Source organism: Chiloscyllium punctatum, chromosome 7 (assembly GCF_047496795.1).
Source record: "Chiloscyllium punctatum isolate Juve2018m chromosome 7, sChiPun1.3, whole genome shotgun sequence".
Lineage (NCBI taxonomy): Eukaryota > Metazoa > Chordata > Chondrichthyes > Orectolobiformes > Hemiscylliidae > Chiloscyllium > Chiloscyllium punctatum.
The window spans coordinates 94,685,753-94,712,504 of NC_092745.1; the positions used below are offsets into that span (position 1 = coordinate 94,685,753).

Consider the following 26,752-nt stretch of genomic DNA (forward strand, 5'->3'; position numbering starts at 1 on the left):
ACAGTCTAGAGGAAAAATAAACTTACAGTGGAATTGCAAGTTACATCTACATATAAGAAGATGTATTAACAACTTTCCACTTAACCTGGAATGGCCCAGAGACAGTTGGCTGGCTGCAATGCAAGCCGAGTTCTCCAAGGGGGCCTGGTCAGAGCTCGACTGCCTTTCTAATTACACAATTTTCAAATAGCAAGCATTTCAGAGGCCAATACTGTGCCATTTCATGTCCATTGACAAAATCAACACCACTAACTCTAAACTACAGAGAAAAAGCCTCCAGTCTGTTAAAAACAGTGATCAAATCTCCGATAGTCAAAAGAGTAAAGCAGACGTCAGTTGAATAAAAGCTTCCTTAGAATGCTTTAAGGAGATTTTACAGAGAAGAAACTGGCTACAATCCTCAATTAACCCACTAACTGAAAGGAATTCCAGACGACAACCTCCAATGTTGGACTTCTGGAATCCAAAAAGCAAGAAGATTGATTAATTGTTTTGTATTTAAGTTGTTACTAGTTGAATAACCTCTTTATACATTTCAATTCTATAATTTCCTGTATGTTTCTTGGTTTTCTTAGGTTGTGTGATAACCCGCCCCATCCCAGTGTCTAAAAGTGTGTGAATTAAACCCTAATCTTAATTTAACTTTAGCATTGACAGTACATACAACCCCCAATTTATTTTTTTAAAAAGGCAAAATTACATAACAATTTGCTCACAGATAGCTGGTACAAAATAGGGAGAATTTTTATTTTGAAATTCACTATCTATCCATAACAAAATAAATAGAAAAAATTACTAAATGGTATTCTTCAACTGAACACGGACAATTCAAGTTTGGGGAATGCTGTACTATATTTACAGCACAATAAATAATCTGTTTTTACTTTAGCAGTAGGTTAAGATGGACATAATGTTTTCAAATACCAGACAAGTAATTAATCAGACCTAAAGAGGCAATGACTGACCTGAAAATTGGTGTTGGTATCAGGGAAGGGGACTATCCAAAATTTTCTTACATCACTTTGGAAATGGTGCATCGAAATTTGACTCCCATCCCACTTATAAAGATGAACATTGAATTCATAACTGATTAAACTACATGGATTTAGACATACAACAGATTTTAGCACCACACTACACAGTAGCTAATTATATTTAACAATATCTAAATCCATGTATGGTTTCCCTCTTGCCTCTTCAAAACCTATCCTATGTCATCGAATTCCTTTTGTATGTACTTTCCTCCGAAATATGTTTTGTTTTAGTGTAGAAATGTTACAGTCATCGTCCTGTTATTTTCACTATTACTCATTTCTAAGCCTCACTGACTCATATAGTTGATGCCTACCAATTTATTAAATGACTGCTTTTGAAAGATGACTGCAACCGTTAGTACTGGACTCTCAAAGGACTTTTTAAAAATCCTTATGTTGCAACTGAATGAAGCTGATCCGATGACTGCCAGTAAGCACAAAGCAGGTGACAGATGATCAGCAACTCAGCTGACACCACTCCCAATTTGTTCTTTCATTTAAATTACTTGTCTATTTGTATCACTGCAGTTAAACTTCACTCTCTGAATTCCAAGCTTTCAGTAATTTCTGAAATTCACAAATCATTATGTTTTTTTTTAAAGTGCTTATTTTTATCGGTACTCTGCATTACACCTTAAGGGGAATATTTTGTCAAACTTTACTAATATGATGATTACAATAGTGCAATAGATTCCCCAAACTAAAAGAAACAAATCCACGACAGAGCACATTAACTACCATCAGTCGTCATTAACAAGTGCAAAACATTTTGTGTGGCATGACAATTAACCAACCAGCAGTGGAATGTTTTGAATAAGAGAAAGGTGATCAATTTGGTCCTTCAGTTTGATGACATAAACACAAGGCTGCTATGGATGCCAACTGATAGGGAAAAAAAATTATTTTCTGGCACACAGCATAGACTCAGAAATGCACAGTATGGAAACAGACCCTTCGATCCAACTTGTCCATGCCGACCAGATACCCCAATCCAATCTAGTCCCACCTGCCAGCACCCGACCCATATCCCTCCAAACCCTATCTATTCATATACCCATCCAGATGCCTTTTAAATGTTCCAATTGTACCAGCCTCTGCCACATCCTCTGGCAGCTCATTCCATACACATACCACCCTCTGTGTGAAAAAGTTGCCCTTTGGTCTCTTTTTATATCTTTCCCCTCTCACCTTAAATCTATGCCCTCTAGTTCTGGACTCCCTCACCCCATGGAAAAGATTTTGTCTATTTATCCTATCCATTCCCCTCATGATTTTATAAACCTCCATAAGGTCACCCCTCAGCCTCCGACACTCCAGGGAAAACAACCCCAGCCTGTTCAGCCTCTCCCTATAGCTCAAATCCTCCAAACCTGGCAACATGCTTGTAAATGTTTCTGAACCCTTTCGTGTTTCACAACATTCTTCTGATAGGAAGGAGTCCAGAACTGTACACAATATTCCAACAGTGGCCTAACCAACATCCTGTACAGCTGCAACATGACCTCCCAACTCCTGTACTCAATACTCTGACCAATAAAGGAAAGCATATCAAACACCTTCTTCACTATCTTATCTACCTGCAACTCCACTTTCAAGGAGCTATGAACCTGCACGCCAAGGTCTCTTTGTTCAGCAACACTCCCTAGGACCTTACCATTAAGTGTATAAGACCTGCTACAACTTGCTTTCCCAAAATGCAGCACCTTACATTTATCTAAATCACAACATCCTTCCAATTCATGTTCACACAGTTTTCTTAATGCATTGTTTGTTTCTACAATTTTCACACAATGAATAGTTTGGGGCTGAAATGGTTTTAAGGTCAACTTTTAATATTGCAAAAATTATATAAAGTGGTCAAGACAGTGGTGTAATATTAAAGACCTATCAAAGTAGTCTTCGTGTACTTTGAAAATTGGCCTTAATTTATTTAAAGACTTAGAACTAAATCAATCCCAAGACCCCAGTACCCTGCATCAGAGAAAACCTCATTCAGAAATTGTGGGCCATTCTAGAAATGTTATTAATGCAGTAAAACAAAAGACTTAGCCACTCAGAGAAATGAAAGACTAGAATAAATACCAGGGTAAGTAGGATATTATTTCAAATTAGTAGACAATATGTTAATGTGACATAATGGGGAACGTCAAAATCATTTTTGATCCCCATCACTACTACAAAAAAAGCCTGCATCATTGAAAACATGGCATGCATACATACCTAAGGGCAGAGAAAAATACATAAATGTATGAAAAAGTACAATCTTATGGGTGGCAATCAGGAAGATGACCTGAAGATTCATCCAAAAGTTGGTCTTTGAGTAGCTTTTCTTAAGAACATGGTTAATTGTAACAAATACTGGAGAGAGAAATTAAGGATAGAGCACTTCTGTGACAGTCACAAAGCACACAAGGCATTACTTTGAATAGCACTATTTTCATGCAACATAGCGTGGTCAAAAGTTTGATCAAAGAGAAAGGTCTGAAGAGTTTGAACATCATAAGAATGAAGAGGTTGGAAAATTTCAAATTGAGTGGATAGAAAAGTTTAATAAATACCAACAGAGTCACCATTTACACCTTAAGCCCTGGCCTAAGAACAGTTAAACTCCTTTGTCTGTCCAAGTGTCCTTCTCTCTCGTGAGGTTCTATCCCTACCTATCGTTTACTCACGAGCTCCTACCTCACCCTGAATTCTGCAATATAACCTGAGAGTTTTCTAGCAACCATCAGTTCTGAGGAAGAGTCACTTGAGGAAGAGTCATTAACTCTAATTTCTCTCCAAAGCTGCTGCCAGACCTGCTGAGCTTTTCCAGCAATTTCTGTTTTTGTTGTAGATTCACAAATCACATGACACCAGGTTACAGTACAACAGGCTTATCTGAAATCATAAATGTTTCAAATAGACCTGTTGGACTATATCTGGCGTCCTGTGACTTCTGACTTTGCCCACCCCAGTCCAACACCAGCACCTCTACATCTTTGGCACGGTGGCACAGTGGTTTAGCACTGCTGCCTCACAGCGCCTGTGACCCAGGTTCAATTCCCGCCTCAGGCGACTGACTGTGTGGAGTTTGCACGTTCTCCCCGTGTCTGCGTGGGTTTCCTCCGGGTGCTCCGGTTTCCTCCCACAGTCCAAAGATGTGCAGGCCAGGTGAATTGGCCATGCTAAATTGCCCATAGTGTTAGGTAAGGGGTAAATGTAGATGTAGGGGTATGGGTGGGTTACGCTTCGGCGGGGCGGTGTGGACTTGTTGGGCCGAAGGGCCTGTTTCCACACTGTAAGTAATCTAATCTAACCAGTTTTGCCATTTGGTTCTAAGTATGAGTTTTACGTTATAATAACAAACAATTCTGATTTCGTTAAAGAAGCCTGGTGAAAGTCTCTTTAATTCTGTATAGCAATACAAAAATGAAACATTTAGATATTCTGGTGATTGAATCAGAGTATTTATACTAATGAAACACCGAAGGAACAGCAATGCATTTCCAAATCAGGATGGTGAGTGGCTTAGAGGGGTGTGTTCCGATGATTCTGCTGCCCTTTCCTTCCACATGAAAGTGGTCATGGGTTTGGAAGATGCTAAGAATCTTTGGTGAATTTCTGCAGTGCATCTTGTAGATAGTACACACTGCTGCTACTGAGCGTCAGTGGTGGAGGGAGTAGACACTTGCAGATGTGGTACCAATCAATTGGCTTTGTCCTAGATGGTGTCAAGCTTCTTAAGTGTTGGTGGTGCTACACTCATCCAGACAAGTGGGGAGTACTCCAACACACTCCTGACTTGTACCTTGCAGATAATAGACACCGTTGGGGAGTCAGGAGGTAAGTTACTCACTGTAGTATTCCTAGTCTCTAACCTGCACTTGTAGCTACCATATTTATATGACAAGTTCAGTAAAGTTTCTGGTCAATAATAACTCCCAGGATGAAGGCAGTGGGACACTTAGTCACGGCAATGCCACTGAATGTCATGGGGTGCTGGTTAGATTGTTTTTCCTATGGAACTGGTCATTGTCTGCGATTTGTGTTGCACGAGTGTTCCTTGACACTTTTCAGCCCAAGTCTGGCTCATGTTGCATTTGAATATGAACTGCTTCAGTATTTGATAAGTTGTGAATGGTGTCACACATTGAGCAATCATTGGCCAACATCCTCACTGCTGACCTTATCATAGAGTAATGATAAAGCAGCTGAAGATGCTTGGGCATAGGACACTACCCTAAAGAACTCCTAAGAGCTAATGATTAAATGCAACTTTGATGTCCAGGGTGCCACTCCCATCTTACCTCTGAAATTCAGCGCTTTTGCCCATGTTTGAACCAAGGTTATAATGAGTTGAGCGGTCCTGGTGGAACCCAAACTGTGTGCCAGTGAGCCGCTTGTTGCTGAGCAAGTGCTGCTTGATAGCATTGTTGATGACACCTTCCATTACTTTACTGATGATCGAGAGTAGATTAAGGGGTGGTAATTGGTCAGATTGGATTTCTCCTATTATTTGTTTACAGCGCATACCTGAGCAGGTTTCCACATTGTCAGAGAGGTGCCAATGTAGCTATACTGGAATACCATGGCTAAGGGTATGGCAAGTTCTGAAGCAAAGTATTCAGTGCTATAGCTGAAATGGTGTCAGGGCCAATAGCCTTTGCAGTATCTAGTCCCTCCAACCATTTCCTGACATTGCATGGAGTGAATCAAATTGGCTGAAGACTGGCATCTGTGATGCTGGAGTTCTCTAGAGGAAGCCAAGATGGATCATCGCTGAGCACCACCACCATTCAAAACTGGATGGGTCAGGAATGCAGAGCTCAGATCAGATCCGTTGGTTGTGGCTCATTTAGCTCTGTCTATCACTTACTGCTTATGCTGTTTGACATGCAAGTAGTTCTGTTTGGTAGCTTTACCAGATTGACATCTTAATGTTAGATATGCCTGGTGCTGTTCCTGGCATGCCTCCTGCATTCTGGATTGAATGAGGGGAGATTTCCTGGCTTGATGGTAATGATTAGGTGAGAGATATGCTGGGCCAGGAAGTTGTAAATTGTATTCAAGTACAATTCAGCTGCTGATGGCCCACAGCAATCACGGATTCCCAGTCGGTTTGCTGGATCGAAATCTATCCCATTTAGCATGGTGTTAGAGACACACAACAAAATCTAAGGTATCACCAACATGTAGGTGAGACTTTGTCTTCACAAGGACTGAGCAGTTGTCACTACAATTGACACCATCTTGGACCGATGCAGCAGGTGATTCATAAGGACGTGGTAATGTTTCTCCCTCTTGTTGTTCTCTCACCACCTGCCGCAGACCCAATCTAGCAGCTGTGTTCTATAGGACCTGAACAGCTCGATCAGTAGCGCTGCTGCTGAGCCACTCTTGGTGGTTGACAGTGAAATCTCTCACCCAGAGGACATTCTGTGCCCTTGCCACTTTCAGTGTTTCTTCCAAATGCTGTTAACATGAAGAAGTACTGTTTCATCAGCCAAGGAAGGATAGTTTATGGTAATCAGCAAGAGGTTTCCTGGACTGCGTTTGACTTGATGCCATGAGACGTCACTGTGTCACCACCTCAGGCACCTATAATATTCTAATAGGACTAGACAGGGTGATTGCAAGGAGGATGTTCTCAAAGTTCTCAGCGAGTCCAGAAACAGAGGTCAAAGTTATGGGGTAGGCCATTTAAGACTGAAATAGGGGAAAATGTCTTCACCTAGAGAGAGATGAGTGTGTGGAAGTCTCTGTCACAGGAAGTTCTGAGGCCAAACATTACATGTTTTCAAGGAGGAGTTAGATATAGCTTTTAGGACTGAAGGGACCAAAGGGTATGGGGAGTAATGGGACATGGTACTAAATTAGATGATCAGCCCTTATCATATTGACTGCCAGAGCAAGCTCAAAGGGCCAAATAGCCTACTCTGCCTCCCAATCTTTATGTTCCTATGTTACTGGAAATGCCTCGATGGTAATCAGTACCTTGACCAAAGCTGAACATGTTCTCAAATTGGTCAACTTTTAACACATTAACAGTCACGTGAAATCACTTTCACTTCGGTGAGCATTAAAAAGGGAGAAGTAGACAGAGAACATGTTCTTTGCTCATCTTTTTGCATTATAATGTGATTTTCTTCCATGAACACCATTATGTTTAACTCTGATAAAAGCAAGCTTCCCTTAACACTGAAGTCATTATATGTAGATTTTGATCCCTGACATTTACATAAAATTTCTGTTCTTCTTAAATTACAGCGAACAACTATTATTTCCAAATGAATTCGCTGTGTTTACAAAACAGGATGAAGTGGAGAATAAAACACACCTGATGTAATTATTCTGTCAGAGTACAAGAGAAGCTTTAAGGAATAGCAGTGTCAAAAATAGTGCTTGCAATTTGACCTACAATTGCTGCTGAGACAAGCCATTTACCTTTGCTATCAGCAGCACTTTCTGACAGAGACATCTCAGTGCCTTCAGCTGAGAGGCAGTGATAACAGATGTAGCAAAGTCAAAAATGATCAAACCCTCATGTCTTAAAGGTCCAGTAATGTTCCTGTTTTTCAAAATTTCTTTCTTAGACCATATTCAAGGACATTATTCCCCAAAATCAGTTGTTTAATGATAATTTAAATTGAATTCTTGGATTAATTTTGAAATGTACAAACTGAATTCTTGCCAAAATCTATCTCCTTCAAATTGAATGAATAATTTCATCAATAGCAGAGTTTATGCTAACCTGCTTTTCAAAACCTCAAACAGATATTAGGTTTTTACATTGTTTTACATTTAGAAATGGATGGCCCATTCAGTACCCTTACAGACCAGAATTTTAATCCAATATTTAGACCAATAATACTTGCTCAAGATTGTAGAATTTAAAAGAATAATTCAATTTATACTCAATTTACAAAGTTACTATTCAAGCTGGGTGAAAATCAAGTTGATAACATACAAAAATATGTCTAAACTCTACTTGACACAACATAAAATATTGCAAACACTATCTAAAAAAGGTCAAGAGAGTGTTAAATTTACAGAGTTCTTACTGAATCCGCAAGCGTGGGGCCCCAGGTCTTTCTCGCCTCTTCTTCATTGCTGATTATCTGATACCTTCGCAGCAAGAGAAACTAGGCTATACCAATCATACCATCATAAGACTGACATCACTCAGGAAATACTGGCAGCTGTGTTTTGTGCAATAGGGTCTGTCGGTGTAGTTAGTTCAACCCTTGCAATAAATTAGCATATATAACTAACCATCAAAGCCATATTTTCCATGTCTGGAAATGTTCAACTTTTAAGAGATTCCCAGATAAACTAGAATCTTATTTCTGCCAATCCTAAGCATTCTATTACACTAACAGCAAATAAACAAGACCCAATCTCACTAATACCTTCAATTCACACAGAGGATCTACCAGTATACTCACCCACAGCACAACTCCAGCTAAAATTAGAAAGCAGCAGCCGGTTGAACAGCAGTACAAATTGAGTTTTAAACAGACCAATCCAGTCTGTTGTCTAAACAGACAGCGGACTTTGGGGTGAAAAAAATTCAGAATCTTACTAACAGTCAAGAATGAGGAGGAGTAAATAAAAGTGTCAAGCAGCCAATCATTGTCCTAGTTCTGTTTTTATTCTTGATTCTCTGCCTAAAGGGTTCACAACGAGCTAATTATTTTCAACAGATTGCGTCTGTAAAGCAAAATTTAACAGTATTAAATAGTTGCTTAAATCAGCTGTTTTCTTCAATATCCATTTTCAAAATAAATTTGCAGGTAAAGGCAAGCATGGGACATCAAATTACTCCACTTTTGCTTTGAAAATTGGCTATTTTAAACCAATGATAGTTTGAAAGTATGAAATAAAATGCTAAGGAATAATTAACCACATCTACACTTTTGGACAAAGAACCTACTTCAGTTGCTTCAAACAATTCCCAGACACACATGAATAAAGTAAACAAAAATCCGGAGGAATCTATTTTGCTCCTCGTAACAATGGGAGGTCCAAAATAAAAGCAAAGCTCTGAAAAGGAGTCATATTCAAATCAAAATATTAAATCTGTTTTTTCTCTCCACAGAGTACTTCCAGCATTTTTTGTTTTCAGTATGGGGACACCAACCCAAAATCGGACTGGCTGAACATTTTGTGAAACATCTTCGTTCAATCCGTAAGCATAACCCTAACCTTGTCATCTGCCATTTTAACATCCACCTCGCTCTCACACCAATGTTACGTCTTCAGCATACCACATTACTCCAACACTCAATTCAGACTCAAGTAACAATACCCGATTCTTCAACTGGACACAATCCTGAGTTATAGGCAAATATTCATTGAAATATCAAAAACAGGAGAAGAAGCAGGCCATTCGATAAGATCATGGCAGATTATCGTGTGATCTGAATTCCACATTCCTACCTATATTGACAAACTTTGCTTCCCATGCCTAACAAGAATCTATCAATGTCTGCTGTAAAAATATTTAAACACCCCACCTCGACTGTCTTCTGAGGCCAAGGGTTCCAAAGTCTCTTTTTCTCTTCTTTTAGCAGTACAGTAAAGGAATAGGTTCTTCAGCCCACTGCGTCTGCACCAACCACGATGCCATTCTAAACCAATCCCATCTGCTTGCACATGGTCCAAAACCCGCTATTCCCTGCCAGTTCATGTCTGTTTAAATGCCTCTTAAATGTTGCTATCATGTCTGCTTCTACCACCGCTTTCCAGGCACTTACCACTCTGTGTGTAAAGAATGTGCCATATGACATGTCTTGTAAACGTTCACCCTCCCTCTCCTCAAACCAGTGCCCCCTAGTATTTGGCATGGGAACCTGGGGAACTTTAAGACAGCATAATTCCCTCAACGCTGTCCTAAAAGGGCAACATCTAATTTCAAAATAGTGGCCCTGAAATCTGCACTCACTCACAAGAGTGAACGTCCTTTCCATTTTCAAATTGCCAATTCTAATTGTTGACAAAAGCTACAATAATATTCTTTGTAAGAGGAGACCTAATCGAGGTGTACAAAATAATGAGAGGAATAGATAGTCAATAGCCAGAGACTTTTTCCCAGGGCAGGTTTGACTGGTATGAGGAGTCATAGTTTGAAGATATTAGGAGGAAGGTATAAAGGAGACACAGAAGTAGGTTCTTTATACAGAGAATTATGAATACATGGAATGCGTTGCCAGCTGAGGTGATGGAAGCGAAGACATTGGGGACATTTAAGCGATTGCTGGGCATGCACATGGAAAGCAATGAGTTGAGGGGTGCATAGGTTAAGCTACTATATTTTACATTAGAATTAAATCTCGGCACAACATCGTGGGCCTAAGGGCCTGTTCTATGCTGTACTTTTCTATGTTCTACGCTGTACTTTTCTATGTTCTATGAAACCTGCAGAGTATTGAACTCAGATAAAAATTACAGCCTAAATAGTAAACAAATTAAGATTACAATAATACAATAATTAAAACTTGATGAAATGTGCTATGTCCTTAAAGGATTGATTTATCCTTGCAGTGGAAGAGCCACAAAAATATTAGGCGCTGTGGACATTAATTCTGCCTGCTCATGTCCTCTTATTGTGATGTTTAAACCAGCTTTGTACTCTAAAATATTTCTTACAGACTTAGTCTGAAAGTTCAGCATGAACATAATGCAACAGAAATCCTGATTTAAACATTCACAACTCCTTTGGTTAAACAATAAAAAGCCAACATAACACTTAGAGATACAGAAGGACCCATTCACTAATTTAAACAGGAGCCAAGTCAATGGCTGTTGTTGTTGGTCAATATGAATATGCAAACTTGAATCATCAGAAAGAGCTTAGCTAAGTTCAACATACTTCAAGAGGTACCACACTGGTGAAAATAGTTACAAATTTTTTCTTCAGAATGAGCCAAAATAATTCATCAGTATTTAGATTTAGATTTAGATTATTTACAGTATGGAAACAGGCCCTTCGGCCCAACAAGTCCACACCGACCCTCCGAAGAACAATCCACTCAAACCCATTCACCTACATTTACTCTTTCACCTAACACTACAGGCAATTTAGCATGGCCAATTCACCTAACCTGTACATCTTTGGACTATTTACATCGCCTGCAGATCATGACTTTCAACTTGCCGAATTAAAAACAGATTGTGTCATCAGAGTTTAAACTAAACTCTAGTCAGGAGTCAACAACAAGAACAAAAACAGGAATTGCTGGAAAAACATAGGAGGTCTGGCAGCACCAGCGGAGAGAAACCAGAGTTAACGTTCAAGTCCAGTGACCTTTCCTCAGAACCTGCTAAGTTTTTCTAACAATTTCTGTTTTTGTTTCTGATTTCCAGAATCGACATTTCTTTCCGTTCTTTGTCTAGTCACAGTCACTGCACTAAAATCAAGGTGACCCATGATTTATTTTCAAAGTTCTCTGAAAGTTGTAAACTGGGTGAAACATGCAAAAGTCCCAAGCGAGATTGGTCAGTTGAAAATTGCAAATTGCAACACCTTTACATAAAAAAACTTTTATGTGTAACACAAATTTCCTCAACAGTAAACAATTGCGAAATTTATTATAGCACAATGCGTATGTAGGTGTTACTCAAGAGGGCCGGAGTTGTCAGGATGCAAAGTGAAGTAGCTTTTCATTTTTATTTAACTTATTCTTCTAATTAACCTGTTCAGAAACATTATTATACACATCTGGAGAAGAACTGGGGATGTTTGTTGAAAATTGGACATGATCAGCACTATTCACATGTCCATATATAGCAAGACTCAAAACAATTAGGCTGATAAGTATTAAGTAACATTCGCCACTACACAGGGGCCAGGCAATGACCGTCACTAACAAGGCTGAATCTAACCATCACCACTTGACGCTCAATGGCACTAACAATGAATCCCCACAATCAACATCAAGGGGGCTACAGTTATCCGGAAACTCAACTGAAGCAGTCATATAAATACTGCAGCAACAAGGGCAGGTCAGAGGCTAGGAGTTCTGCAGTGAGTAAATCACTTCCAATCTTGCCAATGCTAGGCATCGACAAGACAGGAGTGCAATAGAACATTTTCCATTTGTCTGGATGATAACACACTTACAAATCTCAACATTATCCATCCCAAATGACGAGTATTACCACTTTTAGCATTCGCTCCTTTCACCATCAATACAGAGTGGCAGCAACGTGCACCACCTACCAGATACATACGCCCATAATGTCAGACATGCTCATCGGGAACTCAAAGAAATATTACTCATGATTTTCTAAACCGTCATAAGATTTACCCTTTGTGTAGAACTCCAAGTTTGCAAAAATTAATTCCCATTGGAATCATGAATAGGGAGCATTGCTCACAATCTTTTCTGTACACTAGCAATGGAATTGAAACTGAACATCATGATGTCACAGGCGGGAGCAGTTCTATCCAAAATATCTGCTTCAAATGAAAAATTTCACATAAAGGATAAAGCTGTACAGGGTAAGGTGATTACGAGACACTGCAAAGTTAACATCCTATAAATGCACTGACAACCTGTCAGAGGGAGTTAATTTTTATTTGTTGTTTTTGTTCCTGATAGACGTGCTGCACTTTACCCAGTGGACTTTTGCAGGGTTGAGAAAAGTCCATCATTAACACAATCTCGAAGCCATGCAGAACATAAGAACAATAATACTGTTGTTAAAACAGCTAACCAATCAATTATCGCTCGCAAATCCAGGATGAAATTCTCCTGGGAAAAGCACATCCTTCTACTGTTTTCTCCATGATTTATTGCTTAGTACTTGGTTGTAACTTCTGCTATAAAAAAGGTTCACCAAATTTCTAATGGTCGAATGGTTAAAGCACTACAATTAAATATGAAGTCTCTTTTTGAGTATTATTTTAGTTTAAATGTTTCTGTAAATTACAAGGAACACTGAATTTTGATGCATACATTTCAATTTTTGTAGTAATATAGATTGTCCAGCCACCAAAACGTCTCCTATGATTTTCTCGATCATCTAAGCTAATTATTCATTTTCACTTTACTGATGTCAATTCCCTTTTCATCTTATTTAACTATGCTAAACCCACTGTAATCATATGAATGAATACTAATTGAGGTCAAAATCAACTTTGGTTATAAAATACTTTGGATTTATTATCCACCCTAATATATAAAATTTGGTTGTTTGGAACTATCCTCTGGAATCTCTGCATCGACACCTCAAGGTTGAAAGGAGAAAAAATTAGAAACTTTCTGTACTGTAGGGAATTCAAAGGAATAACATTTCTTATCATCCTTTCAGAAAATTTTTAAGCAGTTCAGCAAAATCAAAGTTAAAGAAATCAGATTAACCAGCAACTAAAGACCATTGTTCAACCTTAGTGTTGAACTCACAGATGATACAATACTGCTATCTGAAGTCACCTAACTAAAATTTATTTCAAATTTCAGGATTTATATTAATCTTTTACAATAATCATGATGGTAGACCAATGAGCATGAGTAAGAAAATTCTGTGCTCTATCTAGCAGGCTTCAAAACATTTTGGCTCTTTTGCTGCAACTCAAAAATAGTTTCACTGTATATCTTGCAGTTATGCCTGAATCTGCTCCAGAACAGCTCAGCAAGCCAGCCGTGAATATGGATCTTCAAGTTTTCTTGACTACCCTAGCCAGAATATAACATTTGTTGAGGGTACAAAATTAGACATTTAATAATGGTAGAGATATGTATTAAACCCAATGATCTGAAGTAGACGGCTTTAAAATATTCAAACTTTTATAACAGCATTTCAATTTTGACTCCTTTGCAAAAGAAAAGCACATATACAAAAAAAGTTCTCCTTCCCCGACAATTAACATGGACTCAAAAATAAGGTTCACTTCTTTCACCAATCCTCATGCAGCTCATTAGCATATGGTGACCTTTTTCAATGTGCAAAGTATTATTAGTAACACAACTCAGGTTAATTAGCTACATCTAGTACAGCACATTTATTGCATGGTCTTCCATGGGAATACACTTACTGAAGATAAAGATTAATCCACAAAGAACTACTCGTTCTGATGTGCAAAATTGGAATTGTTTTAACATTTAATCATCTGAATTATTGTTCTTAAACCAACAATATACTTTGTCCTGAAAACAATTTTAGTAAATTCTTTCCTAAAGAAAAGTAATTCACTGAATTCTTGCAAGTTAGAAATTCAAACCAGCCTCCAACAATGCTGATTATTACTAATGAAAGTCACATAAGATGCCAATCTATGTCTTCAGCACATAATGTCAATAGGGAAAGATTCAGAATAAAATGAATGCAACTCCATGAAATCTGACTGAAAGCAAACAAGCACTGACTCAAAATCTCAAATGAAAAATAATGTTGGATTTCAAATTAAATGGAATGCAAATACCATGGCCCCGAAGTCACAGTCAAAACTCGGTTCCTCAACACAGCAATTTGCGCTATCCAACTCTTGCCAACAAATTTTTGTTCACACACCAGGGTATAGGGAATCTTCTTCAAAACTAAACTGGGCTTACATCCGATTCGGAATGACAAACCTGTTTATTTGTTTATAGATGGCGCCAGGTCTGCTGATTATTTCAGTAGTGTTTCTCCTTTTCTCTCCAGCATTTGCATTCTTGACATTTAGTTATAAAGAAATCATGAAAACAGTAACCATGAAAGCTGGTAACAAATTCTCCTTTACAGCAGTTATAAAATTAATGAATGATTACAGCACATAGGAGACCATTCAGCCTGTCAATTCTCTGCCAGCTCTCCACTCTTCATGGTTTTCCCATAGTACTGCATTTTTTCCCTCCTTGTACTTATCTAACTCTCTTCTGAAAGCCTCAATTGGCTTATTTAAAACGTTTCCTTGCATTATATTTGAGTCTTCTGCCAACTACATTAAATTTTGGTCCTTGCACAAATTTTCTCCCAGTTTCAAATTGGTCTCTCAGTCTGAAATATCCAGTCTGTTTCTCCTTCCCAACCAGTGAATCAATTCCTCACATTCACCCTGACCAATTTCTCAACTACTCTGTCAAAATTCATGATTTTGAATGCCACTATCAACTCTCCACTCAACCTTCACTTATCCAAAGAGAACAACACTGACCTGTCACTACACATAACTGAAGTAAGTCTCTCATCTTTGGAACTATTTTTATAAATCTCTTCTGCATCTAAGGCCATCACATCTGTTCAAAAGTGCAATATTGACAATAATCCAGTTAAAGCCGAATCAGGATTTTGGAATAGTTTATCATGATTCGCTTGCTTTTGTACTCTTAAGCGTTTTATTTTTAAAGCCCAAGACACCATATGCCCTTTATCATCTGTTTTCTTATCCTACTGTGCCATCTCCAATGATATATACCCCATTCACACTGTTCCTACACTTCTTCAGAAACATACTTGTTATTTTATACTGCCTCACACTCTTCCTAATAAAATGTACAACTAAACACTCCTGCCTGGTGTCCACCCATTCTGCCAGCCTGCCTGTCTTTGCCAAATTGATGCCTATCACCATTCTCCATATAGCTCACAAAACTTCCAAATCAGATACCATCTAAAATTGTAAATTTGTATCTTGTATGCTGAAGGCAAGTTATTAATATAGACAGTGATCTTGATCGATATTAATGACTTAACTTGACACAGCAGAGATTCATCCCAAGGAAAAATAAGCATGCACAGGGAGGATGAGGCAACAATGGCTGACAAGAGAAGTCAGGGACTGCATAAAAGCACACGAGAAAGCATATAATGTGGCAAAGGGCAGTGGGAAACCAGAGGATTGGGAAGCTTAAAAGACTAGAGTCAAGACTGTGGTGCTGGAAAAGCACAGCAGGTCAGGCAGCATCTGAGGAGCAGGAAAATCAACATTTCAGGCAAAAGCCCTTATGTCATGAGGGACAATTTTTTTTAAACAGAGGGTGGTTCGCTTGTGGAATGAACTTCCTGAGGAAGTGGTATGCAGGTACAATTACAATTACAATTACAAAAGACATTTGGAGAAGTACATGAATAGGAGACATTTGGAGGGAGATGGGCCAGGAGCAGGCAAGTGGGACTAGTTTAGTTTGGGATTATGTTCAGCATGGACTGGCTGGAGGGTATGTTCCCATACTGTAGGACTCTTAAATCACCTCCAGGACATCTCAGCAGGAATTCTTCAGGGTATTGTCTTCGGCCCAATCATATTTAGCAACTTCATAAGTGACCATCCCCCTCCATCATACGATCAGAACTGGGGTTGTTTGCTGATGACAGAGCAACGTTCAGATCTTTCACCAAATCATCAGATAGTGAAGCAGTCCATGTCCAAATGTAGCAAAATCTGGACAAAATTCAGTCACATACCTCCTGACTCACCCAAACCGATCAAAAATCTCCAAGACTTCAATCAGGAGCGTAATGGAATATTCACCTTTTGTCTGGATGGGTGTAGCTCCAAAAATAGTCAAGAAGTTTGACACCATCCAGGACAAAGAAGCCTGCTTTAATAGCAACACACCCTCAACCCACTCCCTCCACCACAAACGATCGGTGGTAGCAGTGTATATCAATTGTAGATGCACTGCAGAAATTCACCAAAGATCCTGAGACAGTACTTTCCAAAGCCAAGACCACTTCCATCTAGAAAGACAAAAGGCAGAAGACACATGGGAAAACCACAACCTGCAAATTCCCCCCACCCTCTCCACGCATGCCACGCACCATTCTGTCTTGGAAACATCTCCATATTCCTTCAGTGTCAATGAACTGAAATCCTGGAATTCCCTCTCTAATGGCATTAAGTCTACTTACACTGCGGCAGTTCAAGAAGGCAGCTCACTGCCACCTTCGCAAGGGCAACTAGGGATAGGTAGTAAATGCTGGCTCAGTCAGCAACACACTTATTGTGAATAAAACACTAAAAAAGGTTATCCATTAGAGGGCAAAAGGATCAGAGATAATACTACTGAAACATTGAGGGGACATGATGAGTGGATACAGAAGGACTATGTTTCCTTGTGGGAGACTAGAATGAAGGGGCACAATTTAAAAATAAGAGATTTCCTTTTGAAGCCAGAGATCAGAAGAAATCATTTCTCTCAGTCATTAGTCTGTAGAATTCGCTTCTTCAGGCAGTAATGGAGACAAAATTATGGAGTATTTCTAAAGCTGCGTTAGACAGATTCTTGATTGTCAAGGGAATCAAAGAATATAAACAGTAGCTATGAAAATACCGCCTAGAATCAGATCAGTCAATATTCTATTAATTGGTAAAGCAGGCTCACAAGGCTGACTGGTCTCATCTAAATGCTTGGGAACATGTGCTTTGTGTCCATTCCGAAGTCCTTCTTCTTGGTTTTTTTTTTGAGTATCTGCTGTACAGTCCCTCCACAGTTTCATTTTACTGACCATCTTCTTCATTAACCAGGAACTCTCAGTTTGTTGGGGTTAGCCTAACATTCCTCCTCACTGGTATAATCCTAGAATGCACCCAGTCCATTGCCGCCCTTTGCTTCATTAGAGAGTTATGCCTGCAGTCTTTCATTCACATTTACCGAGGCCAGATATATAGTCAAAAAACTGAAATTTGCCCTTTTCCATTAAGTATTTTTACATGACATTGCTGTGTTAGTGAGACAACAAGACATGACATATTGTTGCAGTATGATTCACCTACTAATACTTGCCAACCTTATTTAGCATAACCAAATCCAGCAAGCAATTTCAATACTTATTTCATCTCCAATTATTTGGTATGAATAATGGTCCCATCTACCACCAATAAGTTTTCTTTGCACATGCGAGGAAGCACAACTCCAGTGCACATTTACTTTAAATTTGCTGTTTGACCATCTTGATGTCATGAGGACAATTTTGTTTTATTGCCAGTGTGTTTCACAGAAGGCACTTGTGTAGGTTTTTAAGGAAAGGATAATGTAAAAGTCCCAAGGTCCAAGCAGTGATTTCACATTGCAAACTCTACAAAGTAGATAAGATGACCTTTGGAAGGCACCCAACCATGTTTATTCAGAATTGTAAGAGTTTATGTTAAACTCAATTTGAAAACTTATCTGCATCAGTTATAAACTTGATAAAGAGAGGATATCAATATAAGCAATCACAAGAAGTACTTTTAAAAATTACACAGCGGGTGATAAGATTATAGAATTTTCTTACAAAGCTGTATCCAAAGTGAAGTATATCAATTGTTTGAAAAAGAAAATAAGAGTTAATGATCATGAGTAAGAAAGTAAATTTAGAATACATTGCTCATTAGGAGGAAGACAATGAAAAGGTTTGTTTGTGCAGCATAACATCTTATGATATTTTAATATAAAGTTTAAAACAAAGTTAGTAATTCACTGCAACTTTGAATTCTTAGCCGCACCTATGGAATTCATTGTCACAGAAGGCTGTGACGCCCAGGCCATTGAGTGTATTTAAGACTGAGTTAGACAGGTTCTTGATTGTTAAGGGGTTCAAGGTTTATGGGGAGAAAGCGGGAGAATGAGGTTGAGAAACTTATCAACTGTGATTGAATGGTGCAGCAGACTTAATGGGCTGAATGGCCTAACTTCTGCTCCTATGTCTTATGGTATCTTCCTTTGTCCTTGCAAGTACGAACAAAAATGGTTCAGCAAAATATTTGAGTGGTGGACTGTGAAATATAAAGAAATAACTTTTCATTTCCTTACTAGGCCTAGAAATATCTGTTTTGCATCACTAGTTCAGATATTTCACTCAAAATGTCAGCTTTCACATCACTTTTTTTCAGCTTTAAGTATAATTACAGAATTTAATCCTGCAGTGGCAGAGTTGCTACAACAGCAATTTCCTCTGCTGTCTATCAATATAGCTTTAGCATCTCAACTCATTAAACTTGCAAAATAAAAATGACAGACAACTTCTATGAATGGTTGTCAGACATCAGGCTGTCCTTCAGCAAGAGCTAAATAGTGGCAAGAATAAATTGCATCAACATGCAACATGTTTACACGATGTCTCAAACCTATTCTTATGCACATAATAACCAAAGGTTTACACACACCAGCTGCCTACTTCTTTATACAAAATACTGAAAAAAACTGAAAGTTTATAAAACATGTTCTCCAGCTTATTATACACTAATCAGTAGATTACTGGAAGCATTGATTAGGCCACAGTTTAATACAGATAAATGTCAAGAGAACCCCTCTGAATTTCAAGCTTTGAAGTCGCTTCCTAGCTTTTAATTTTAAAACAGCTTTAATTATATGTTTTAGGTTAGTTTATTGCTGGTGACTTTCAGTACTGTGCCAAATATTAGCTGATCAATTTGAGTCAGAATTCACACCAAGATTAACTGTTAGGATGCCCACATTACCAGTCTGCAGATTAAATGAAAATTTATGTGTTCATTTCTAAAGTGATTCTATATCCATCATTACATAACTTAACCTTGGCTCTTAATCGCTAACTTCTCTGTTTATGAAATAAATAAAAATGTACTTTGTAATTCCTGGAGCTTGGACACAATCAGCTTGGTAAACCAGGCTCATACTCCAGTTCTAAAGAAGTGTCACTGGACTTGAAACACCTCCACAGATGATGCCAGACCTGCTGAGTTTCTTCTACAATTTCTGTTTTTGTTTGTTTTATATACCCAACAACTGAAATTCTTTGTTTAATTATGCAACTTGCATGAGGAAGAGAGACATTTGGTCCAGATTTTCTTGTCCAAATAATGGTGAGGGTATCCTTCATTATTAACATGAACAGAACTTACATTTATAGAACATGTTTGATTACGACAGGACACTTAGGTGGTATACTTTAAGCATTACAGGTGAATTCAAAGCCTTATGAGGACTCTGAAATGTGTCCATATTACTGCCATTTAGGTTGCCTATTAACTGACTATTCCCAAAACTCTGCAATGCATCCAAGATGCCAGATCCTTCCACTTCATTCCTCAGCCCTTAAACCGACTCAACACCCCCTACCTCACCACGTCACTCCTCTCAGCTTTTAACCCCACTCAACATCCCCTACCTCACCACTTCATTCCTCTCAGCCCTTAACCCCAATCAACACCTCCTACCCCACCACTTCACCAAATCAATGCTGCTAGTCTGAAGCCTCCAGGAAAGACGACATTCTCTGGCTCCCCTCGTGCTGCAAGGGTTCAAGAAAAGTTGCAGACCTGAACCACAACTGCACAGAGTTGACAGTCCCATGTCATCCTTAAACAGATAGGAATTTGGTGCCATGAGAGTTTGACTTTTTCATGAAGGGAGGATGCAATTACAAAAAAGGGTTTATTTCCATGAGCATTCACTGCACACAGCTGAATTACAAGAAAAAACTTGCCACTGAATAGCATGAGGCCTGATCCACCACAGAGAAACCACTCAATTAAGCTCAAAGATCTGTCATTGAGAAAGTGAAATTGAAGTTTCACCTAATTAAGTCACCATGCCCACCACATTACCCATTCTTGAAGGTTCAATAAAATACCCTCTATAATTTCAGAATTTTTAAATGTTTGTAAACAGCAAGATTAATAATAATTCTTGTAAGAAAGAAGAAAACTAAACGATCAGGCTGGGGCTGTTTTCCCTGGAGCGTCGGAGGCTGAGAGGTGACCTTATAGAGGTTTACAAAATCATGAGGGGCCTGGATAGGGTAAATAGACAAGGTCTTTTCCCTGGGGTGGGGGAGTCTAGAACTAGAGGGCATAGGTTTAGGGTGAGAGGGGAAAGACATAAAAGAGACATAAAGGGCAACTTTTTCATGCAGAGGGTGGTAAGTGTATGGAATGAGCTGCCAGAGGATGTGGTGGAGGTTGGTACAATTGCAATATTCAAGAGGCATTTGGATGGGTATATGAACAGGAAGGGTTTGGAGGGATATGGGCCGGGTGCTGGCAGGTGGGACTAGATTGGGTTGGGAAATCTGGCCGGCATGGACGGGTTGGACCGAAGGGTCTGTTTCCATGCTGTACATCTCTATGACTCTATTTGGAACAAAGTTTTAGAACACTACTCTCACAGCACTGTGTCGTCTGAAATGGGAAAAGTCTGATTACTACCACAAAAGTCTGTTAGGAAGTTTTACCTATTGTTGCAAGTAGTAGTGTTCCCTCTATTTTGTTTCAAATGATCTGGTACGGACACTATTGCTAAAACTCATCATAAAGTTGATAACTTCCCAAATTAGATATAGTACTTCCCCAAACAGTAACATAAACACATAGGTATGTATTTTCCATGCATACATATCCTTGAGGCATTGTCTTATAAAGTACACTGAAACTTCACTCTAAATCTATGCTTGATTAAATTTAGTAATATTTGCTACCTGAATTGCATAACAACAGTGAAAAAGGATTGTCTTCAACAACATTGACATTCCTTGCCCTGAAGGTCAATTTCACCAAAGGTCAGTTTGGAGAAACAGTGCTGGTGGATGCGACAAGAAACTTTCAATATTTATTTGTTTCATTATAAATGCAGGAAAATTTAATTCCAAAGTTATAAATTTCAGGTTATGCTCACATATCTGATGAGGTAACTGAGTTAACACTTAAGCTATTTGAGTGAATAAGAATTCAATATTATATCTTTACAGATGTTTCGGCCATAACCAAAGGGTGGATAAATGGGTCAAACTTCTTTGATTTATCAGTGGTTTGTAGGTTAAAAGCTTTACTGAACCAGCGTCACCAGGTTCATTTCACTTTCTGCCATGAACTGACTGATCAGGATCAAAGCAGCAGCTGGAAGTTAGCCTCAGCAGCTCATTGTGGTTTAGAATGAGGAAAAGTCAACCTATATTCGAGGTGGGGATCGCTGAGCTGTGGTAAAAACCACACACATCACCATCTGATGTGTTTCATGTCATAATCCAAGCTGATGTTTAATAATAAAATAGATGTTAATTACACAAAAGAAATGAAGATAAAATAGAACAAAAACTATTTACAGATAACACAAATTTAAAAATTTAGAAAGATGGTAAAATATACAGTAACGAATCCCAAAAACTTCCCTTTACAGGAATCACACCAATAAAATCTCCTCTTTCACATTTATAATGCTTATTTTAACGACGGCCCTAACTACCCTTCTTGATAATCTGACAGCCTTTTCCTTGATAGAAACATAGAAGTTAGGACCAGGTGTAGGCCTTCTGGCCCTTCAAGCCTGCTTTGTTACTCAATATGATTATGGCCAATCCTTTATTTCAGTACCACATTCTTACTTTTCATTTATCATATAACTGAGCTTATATGAACTGGCTTCCTCAGCTTCACATCACCCCTTCAAGGGTTTTAACCACACACTTTTGATCTGGAACTTTTAAAATAAATTCCTTACACTGAAGAAATCTTTCTTAATAGTGCTAAACTTCCTCCCTTTCTCTGAAGCAACTGTTTTACACATCCAGCTTCAGCCCAGACTTCTGCAATCTTTCCTGAAATGGGAAGTATTTTTGCCTTCCCCTCACAAGATATGGGTGTTTTTCCTAAGCCCCAAAAACAATTCCAGAATTTTCTATCTGATTATGCTGTTCATTCAAACTCACCCAGATGTAAACAAATTCCCATTAGCCTCCTTGATTACGCTCTCAAACTGTTCTTCAAAACATTCATCATGACTAGAGAAACACCTATGAGCGTTAAACCCCTTCAGACACCAGAAAATCCATATTCCACCTGTTCAAAATTCAAAGATCTAAAATTAACGCTATCAAATCATACTTATCTCAACTATTCTTCATCTTTAAGGAGGCTATTGAAATTTATTAAGCAGAATTGCATCAAAAATAACCACTTAGGTGTGAAAGGAAATTTCTTGGAATAGCATTGAGGCTATAACAAATGGTGAGATAAAGAAGATGGAGAATTTCAAAGGAGTACAGCTGATATTGGAAATTGGCAACTGTAATTTCAATTCAACAGGGGACACAACATACAGTGAGAAGAGGGCATTTCACTCATTTAAACAAGGACTTCACTTGAACTGGTAGTGCTTGTTGTGTGCCTTGTAGGCTTGAAATGAAATGTGCTTTAATTCCAGCATTAACAGTCTTAACTTTGAGTGTAAAATTCACAAAACAAAAGCTTGAAACACTCGATACATCATAGACACAAGATTCTAAGTATTAGTGCATACTTACAAACTTCCTTTTCTTGGCAAGCTTAATTCTTTCTGCAAAATAAACACAAAAAGATGCACATTATTTCAACAAGTAACATCTTAATTTAGCATCATTTCAATGCAAATTATTCGAAAAAGAGAGGCATGAATAAATGTCACATTCTGATCTAGTACGAATAATACAACGGCATCGTGGCATTGTAAGCTTAAAGCTCAATTCTGTCATATTCCTGGGTAACAAACCATGTGTGAAAGCAGGACTCATAATCCAACGCTGACAGAGTATAGATGATTAATGAATCCTTTTTAAAAATATAGCACAAACCATTCATTGACAAATCATGCCACAGCGTAAGGATGGAAATGAGAAAAGCTATTTAAAAGTTTCCAGATGGTTGGTGGGCACAATGATTATAATCTAATCAGATGATTTCTCCTCCTCCCTGCTTCAATATCAAACACATAATCACCGTTGAACTGGGGATTCCACAAATTCACTAAACGTTTGTTTAACTTCTCACACTTTCTCTACTCATCCATTTGACCACCACACTTTCCTGAAAATAGATAGCTTGAATTTCTGACTACATGTGCAAACTCTTTAACTCTACTGAGTTTAGTCCAGCATTTAAAAATCAATTCACAAATTGGTAGCAAAAGAAATGAAGATGAACAGATGATCTAAATTCAGCCATCAAAAACATATGGTATTCTAGGGTTTCAAATTTGCCATGAGGAACATTGCATTAATTTGTATCATCTGTGGACATCTTTACTACAGACTCAATAATCTCTTTGGAAAATGTCCTGTATTGATTGGTTTGTGTCAGAGAAAGAAATAATATGTGCAGTCTTATATATTGCATTAATTCAAAGATGTACCACTAGGTGGTAGTAAACACATGCTATAAGTCCAACACCTCAAAATCAGACAATGTAGGAGCAGCAAGCCAAGAACTAACACTTTCATTAATGCAATTTTATTAACTTCTTTACTGCCATTAATTAAAATAACCTCCTTATTCACATGCCCTTTTCCCATTTTGCAGGACTTTTAAGAAAATAGCACCTAACCTTTCACTGGGATTTTCAGGACAGGAATCAGGCCTCAAAGATCAGCCACATAGGCTGTAGCCATCACATTTTTTAAAAATGCAAGAATTTAAAGGCAGCGTGCAGCACTCAAAACATCGACTGCAGCCTCGCATTTCAGCTCCCAATGCAACCCATGTTTTGGAAAACCTTGGTATATAATATGCAAACTTCAGCTTTGAAATAGCACACAAAGACTCTGAATTTACTTGCTCTTTTATACCATAGACCCCTCCCTTTAGAAGGTTTCATTGTTTTGTTTCAAAACAATTTAATTTTAAACTACTAGGTTTCAAATATGTGAGACATACATTACCATAAAAAAGTCATAAAACAAAGCTTTATGTGAACACCCTTGATCGAAGATCTATTTCAGTTAATATTTCAGTTTCATGGCCTCACTTACTAAAACACAAAAGGGGCCTTAAAGGAAAAACACAACCATTCCTTGCGAAAAAGAAACAGAAATGGAGGTAGATATCCCGAGTTTCCATTCAAATTTACTCAAAAGGTAGTCTTACAATAAATAAGCTATCGATGCAAGAACTTGCAATTACATAGATGAGTAACCTCAGATTATTGCCAATAATTTAAAACAGTACTGGCACATCTTTATACGAGCATTGCCTGTAAAGTCCTCAAAGTTTTCAGTGCCTTGCATAAAACTGAAAGATTTAAATCCTGATCTAGTGTTCCAGCATCATAAATTACAACGATATACTTAGGTTGTGAAAATGCAAATCACAACTTGACCAAAAGGTGTTTCATCATTTCCAAGCTAACTACAACAGAAAACCAAAGGAAAACCAAATTAAGCTGATGCATCACAAGAGACATAAGGCTTTTAATATGCTTTATGTTTCAGCTGTTCTTTGCAGCACCACATATTTCCCCTAGGTAACAAATATGATGCATGATTATTATTATCTCATTTCCGAATTCATCATCATCATTAGCTAGATCCTGAACATTTCAAGGCTCTACAGATGGTGACACTTTTTCATTGACTTTGGAAGCTGAATGCCATTTAACAGGGGCTTTGTCAGCTATGTATTCCAATGATGTTGCCTACATCTTGTTCTAGAAATAATGCAATCTGAAGCCAATAGTTGAGTGTCAAGATTTGACCATACATAATATGGATAACAGAGCACTTTAGCTGTCAATTCAAATACATTATCTACATTACATTAGGAATGCTACAGTACTCAATCTGAAGGTCAGTAATTCAATCTCTTAAATGCTTTCATCCATTAAGTGTGCATAATTTGTGACTCAAAATTACACAATATGTTTTAATCAATACTTTACCTTGCCTCAGTTGACAATTTCTTCTTAAATTTGCTTCCATACTCTTTTCAAAAGAGGGTAATTACATAATTCCATAATTATATGATTAATATTACCATAGATCACAAGAACCTTTGAAGCTTCAAAAAAATACTTTCAAAATTAAGGGTCAACTTGCAAACCAAATATAAAACATGAACACTGGGGTTAGTGCACCCCTGTTCATCAGTCACCATTCACAACGTGCTCTGTGTGATCATGTCTTAAACTATACACATATATGTAATCTTGATCTTTTCGATAGTGCAGGGGACAACTTAAAGTTTGCAAATGATAAAAAAGAGTTGGCAAAACAATAAATTGTGAGAAGGACAGTGCAGAGCTTCGAAAAGACACTTATAAATTGATGGAATGCACTAAATGGAAAATGAATTTCAATGTGGAGAAGTGCAAGGTAACACATTATGATACAAAGAACAAAGAGTACTATTCTAAAGGATGTGTAGGAGCAGAGAGATGTGGCTGTGTATGTGCATAATTCATTAAAGGTGACAGGGCAGGTACAGATTTTATAAAGTGCACATTATTCTAGGATTTGTTAAGGGGGGCATAAAGTACAAGTGCAGGAAATTTATGCTAAACTAATATCAGACAAAAGGTGAACCTCAGCTGCTGTACTGAATATTGGACTGGTCAGTACACTTTAATAAGGATGCAAATGCATTGGACAGTGCAGAACAATGTTTCCAGAGAAGAGAAGCTTCAGTTCTAAGGATAGATTGGATAACGTAGGACAGTTTTCTCTGTAGAGGAGAAGACCAAAAGGAGATTTGACATAAGCTTTCAAAATTCTGAGGGATTTTGGAGAAAGCAGATTGACAGAAACTTGTAAAAGGATCAAGAACCAAAGCATACAGTTTTAAAGTGTTTTACAGAAATAAGCAAATCCAAGATGAGAAAAACCATTTTCACACCATGAGTTATTAAGGTGTAGAACACACTAACTGGAAATGTGGTAGAAGCAGGTTCAAATGAGGCATTCAAGAGGGTGTTGGCTGATTATTTAAACAGAAACAACATACAAGATTATGGAAATTAAGCAGCAGATTGCCACTAAATCAAAAGGTAAAAACAATGACTGCAGATGCTGGAAACCAGATTCTGGATTAGTGGTGCTGGAAGAGCACA

General features: G+C 38.1%; 1 protein-coding gene across 1 annotated transcript in view; it reads right to left on the minus strand.

Moving 5' to 3' along the window:
• The window catches only part of mast2 (microtubule associated serine/threonine kinase 2), a 418,453-nt gene that overhangs the window by 188,014 nt on the left and 203,687 nt on the right, over window positions 1-26,752 (minus strand). Inside the window, 1 exon segment of the mRNA XM_072574356.1 lies at window positions 23,202-23,233. Within this exon segment, the coding sequence (XP_072430457.1) occupies window positions 23,202-23,233 (32 nt within the window).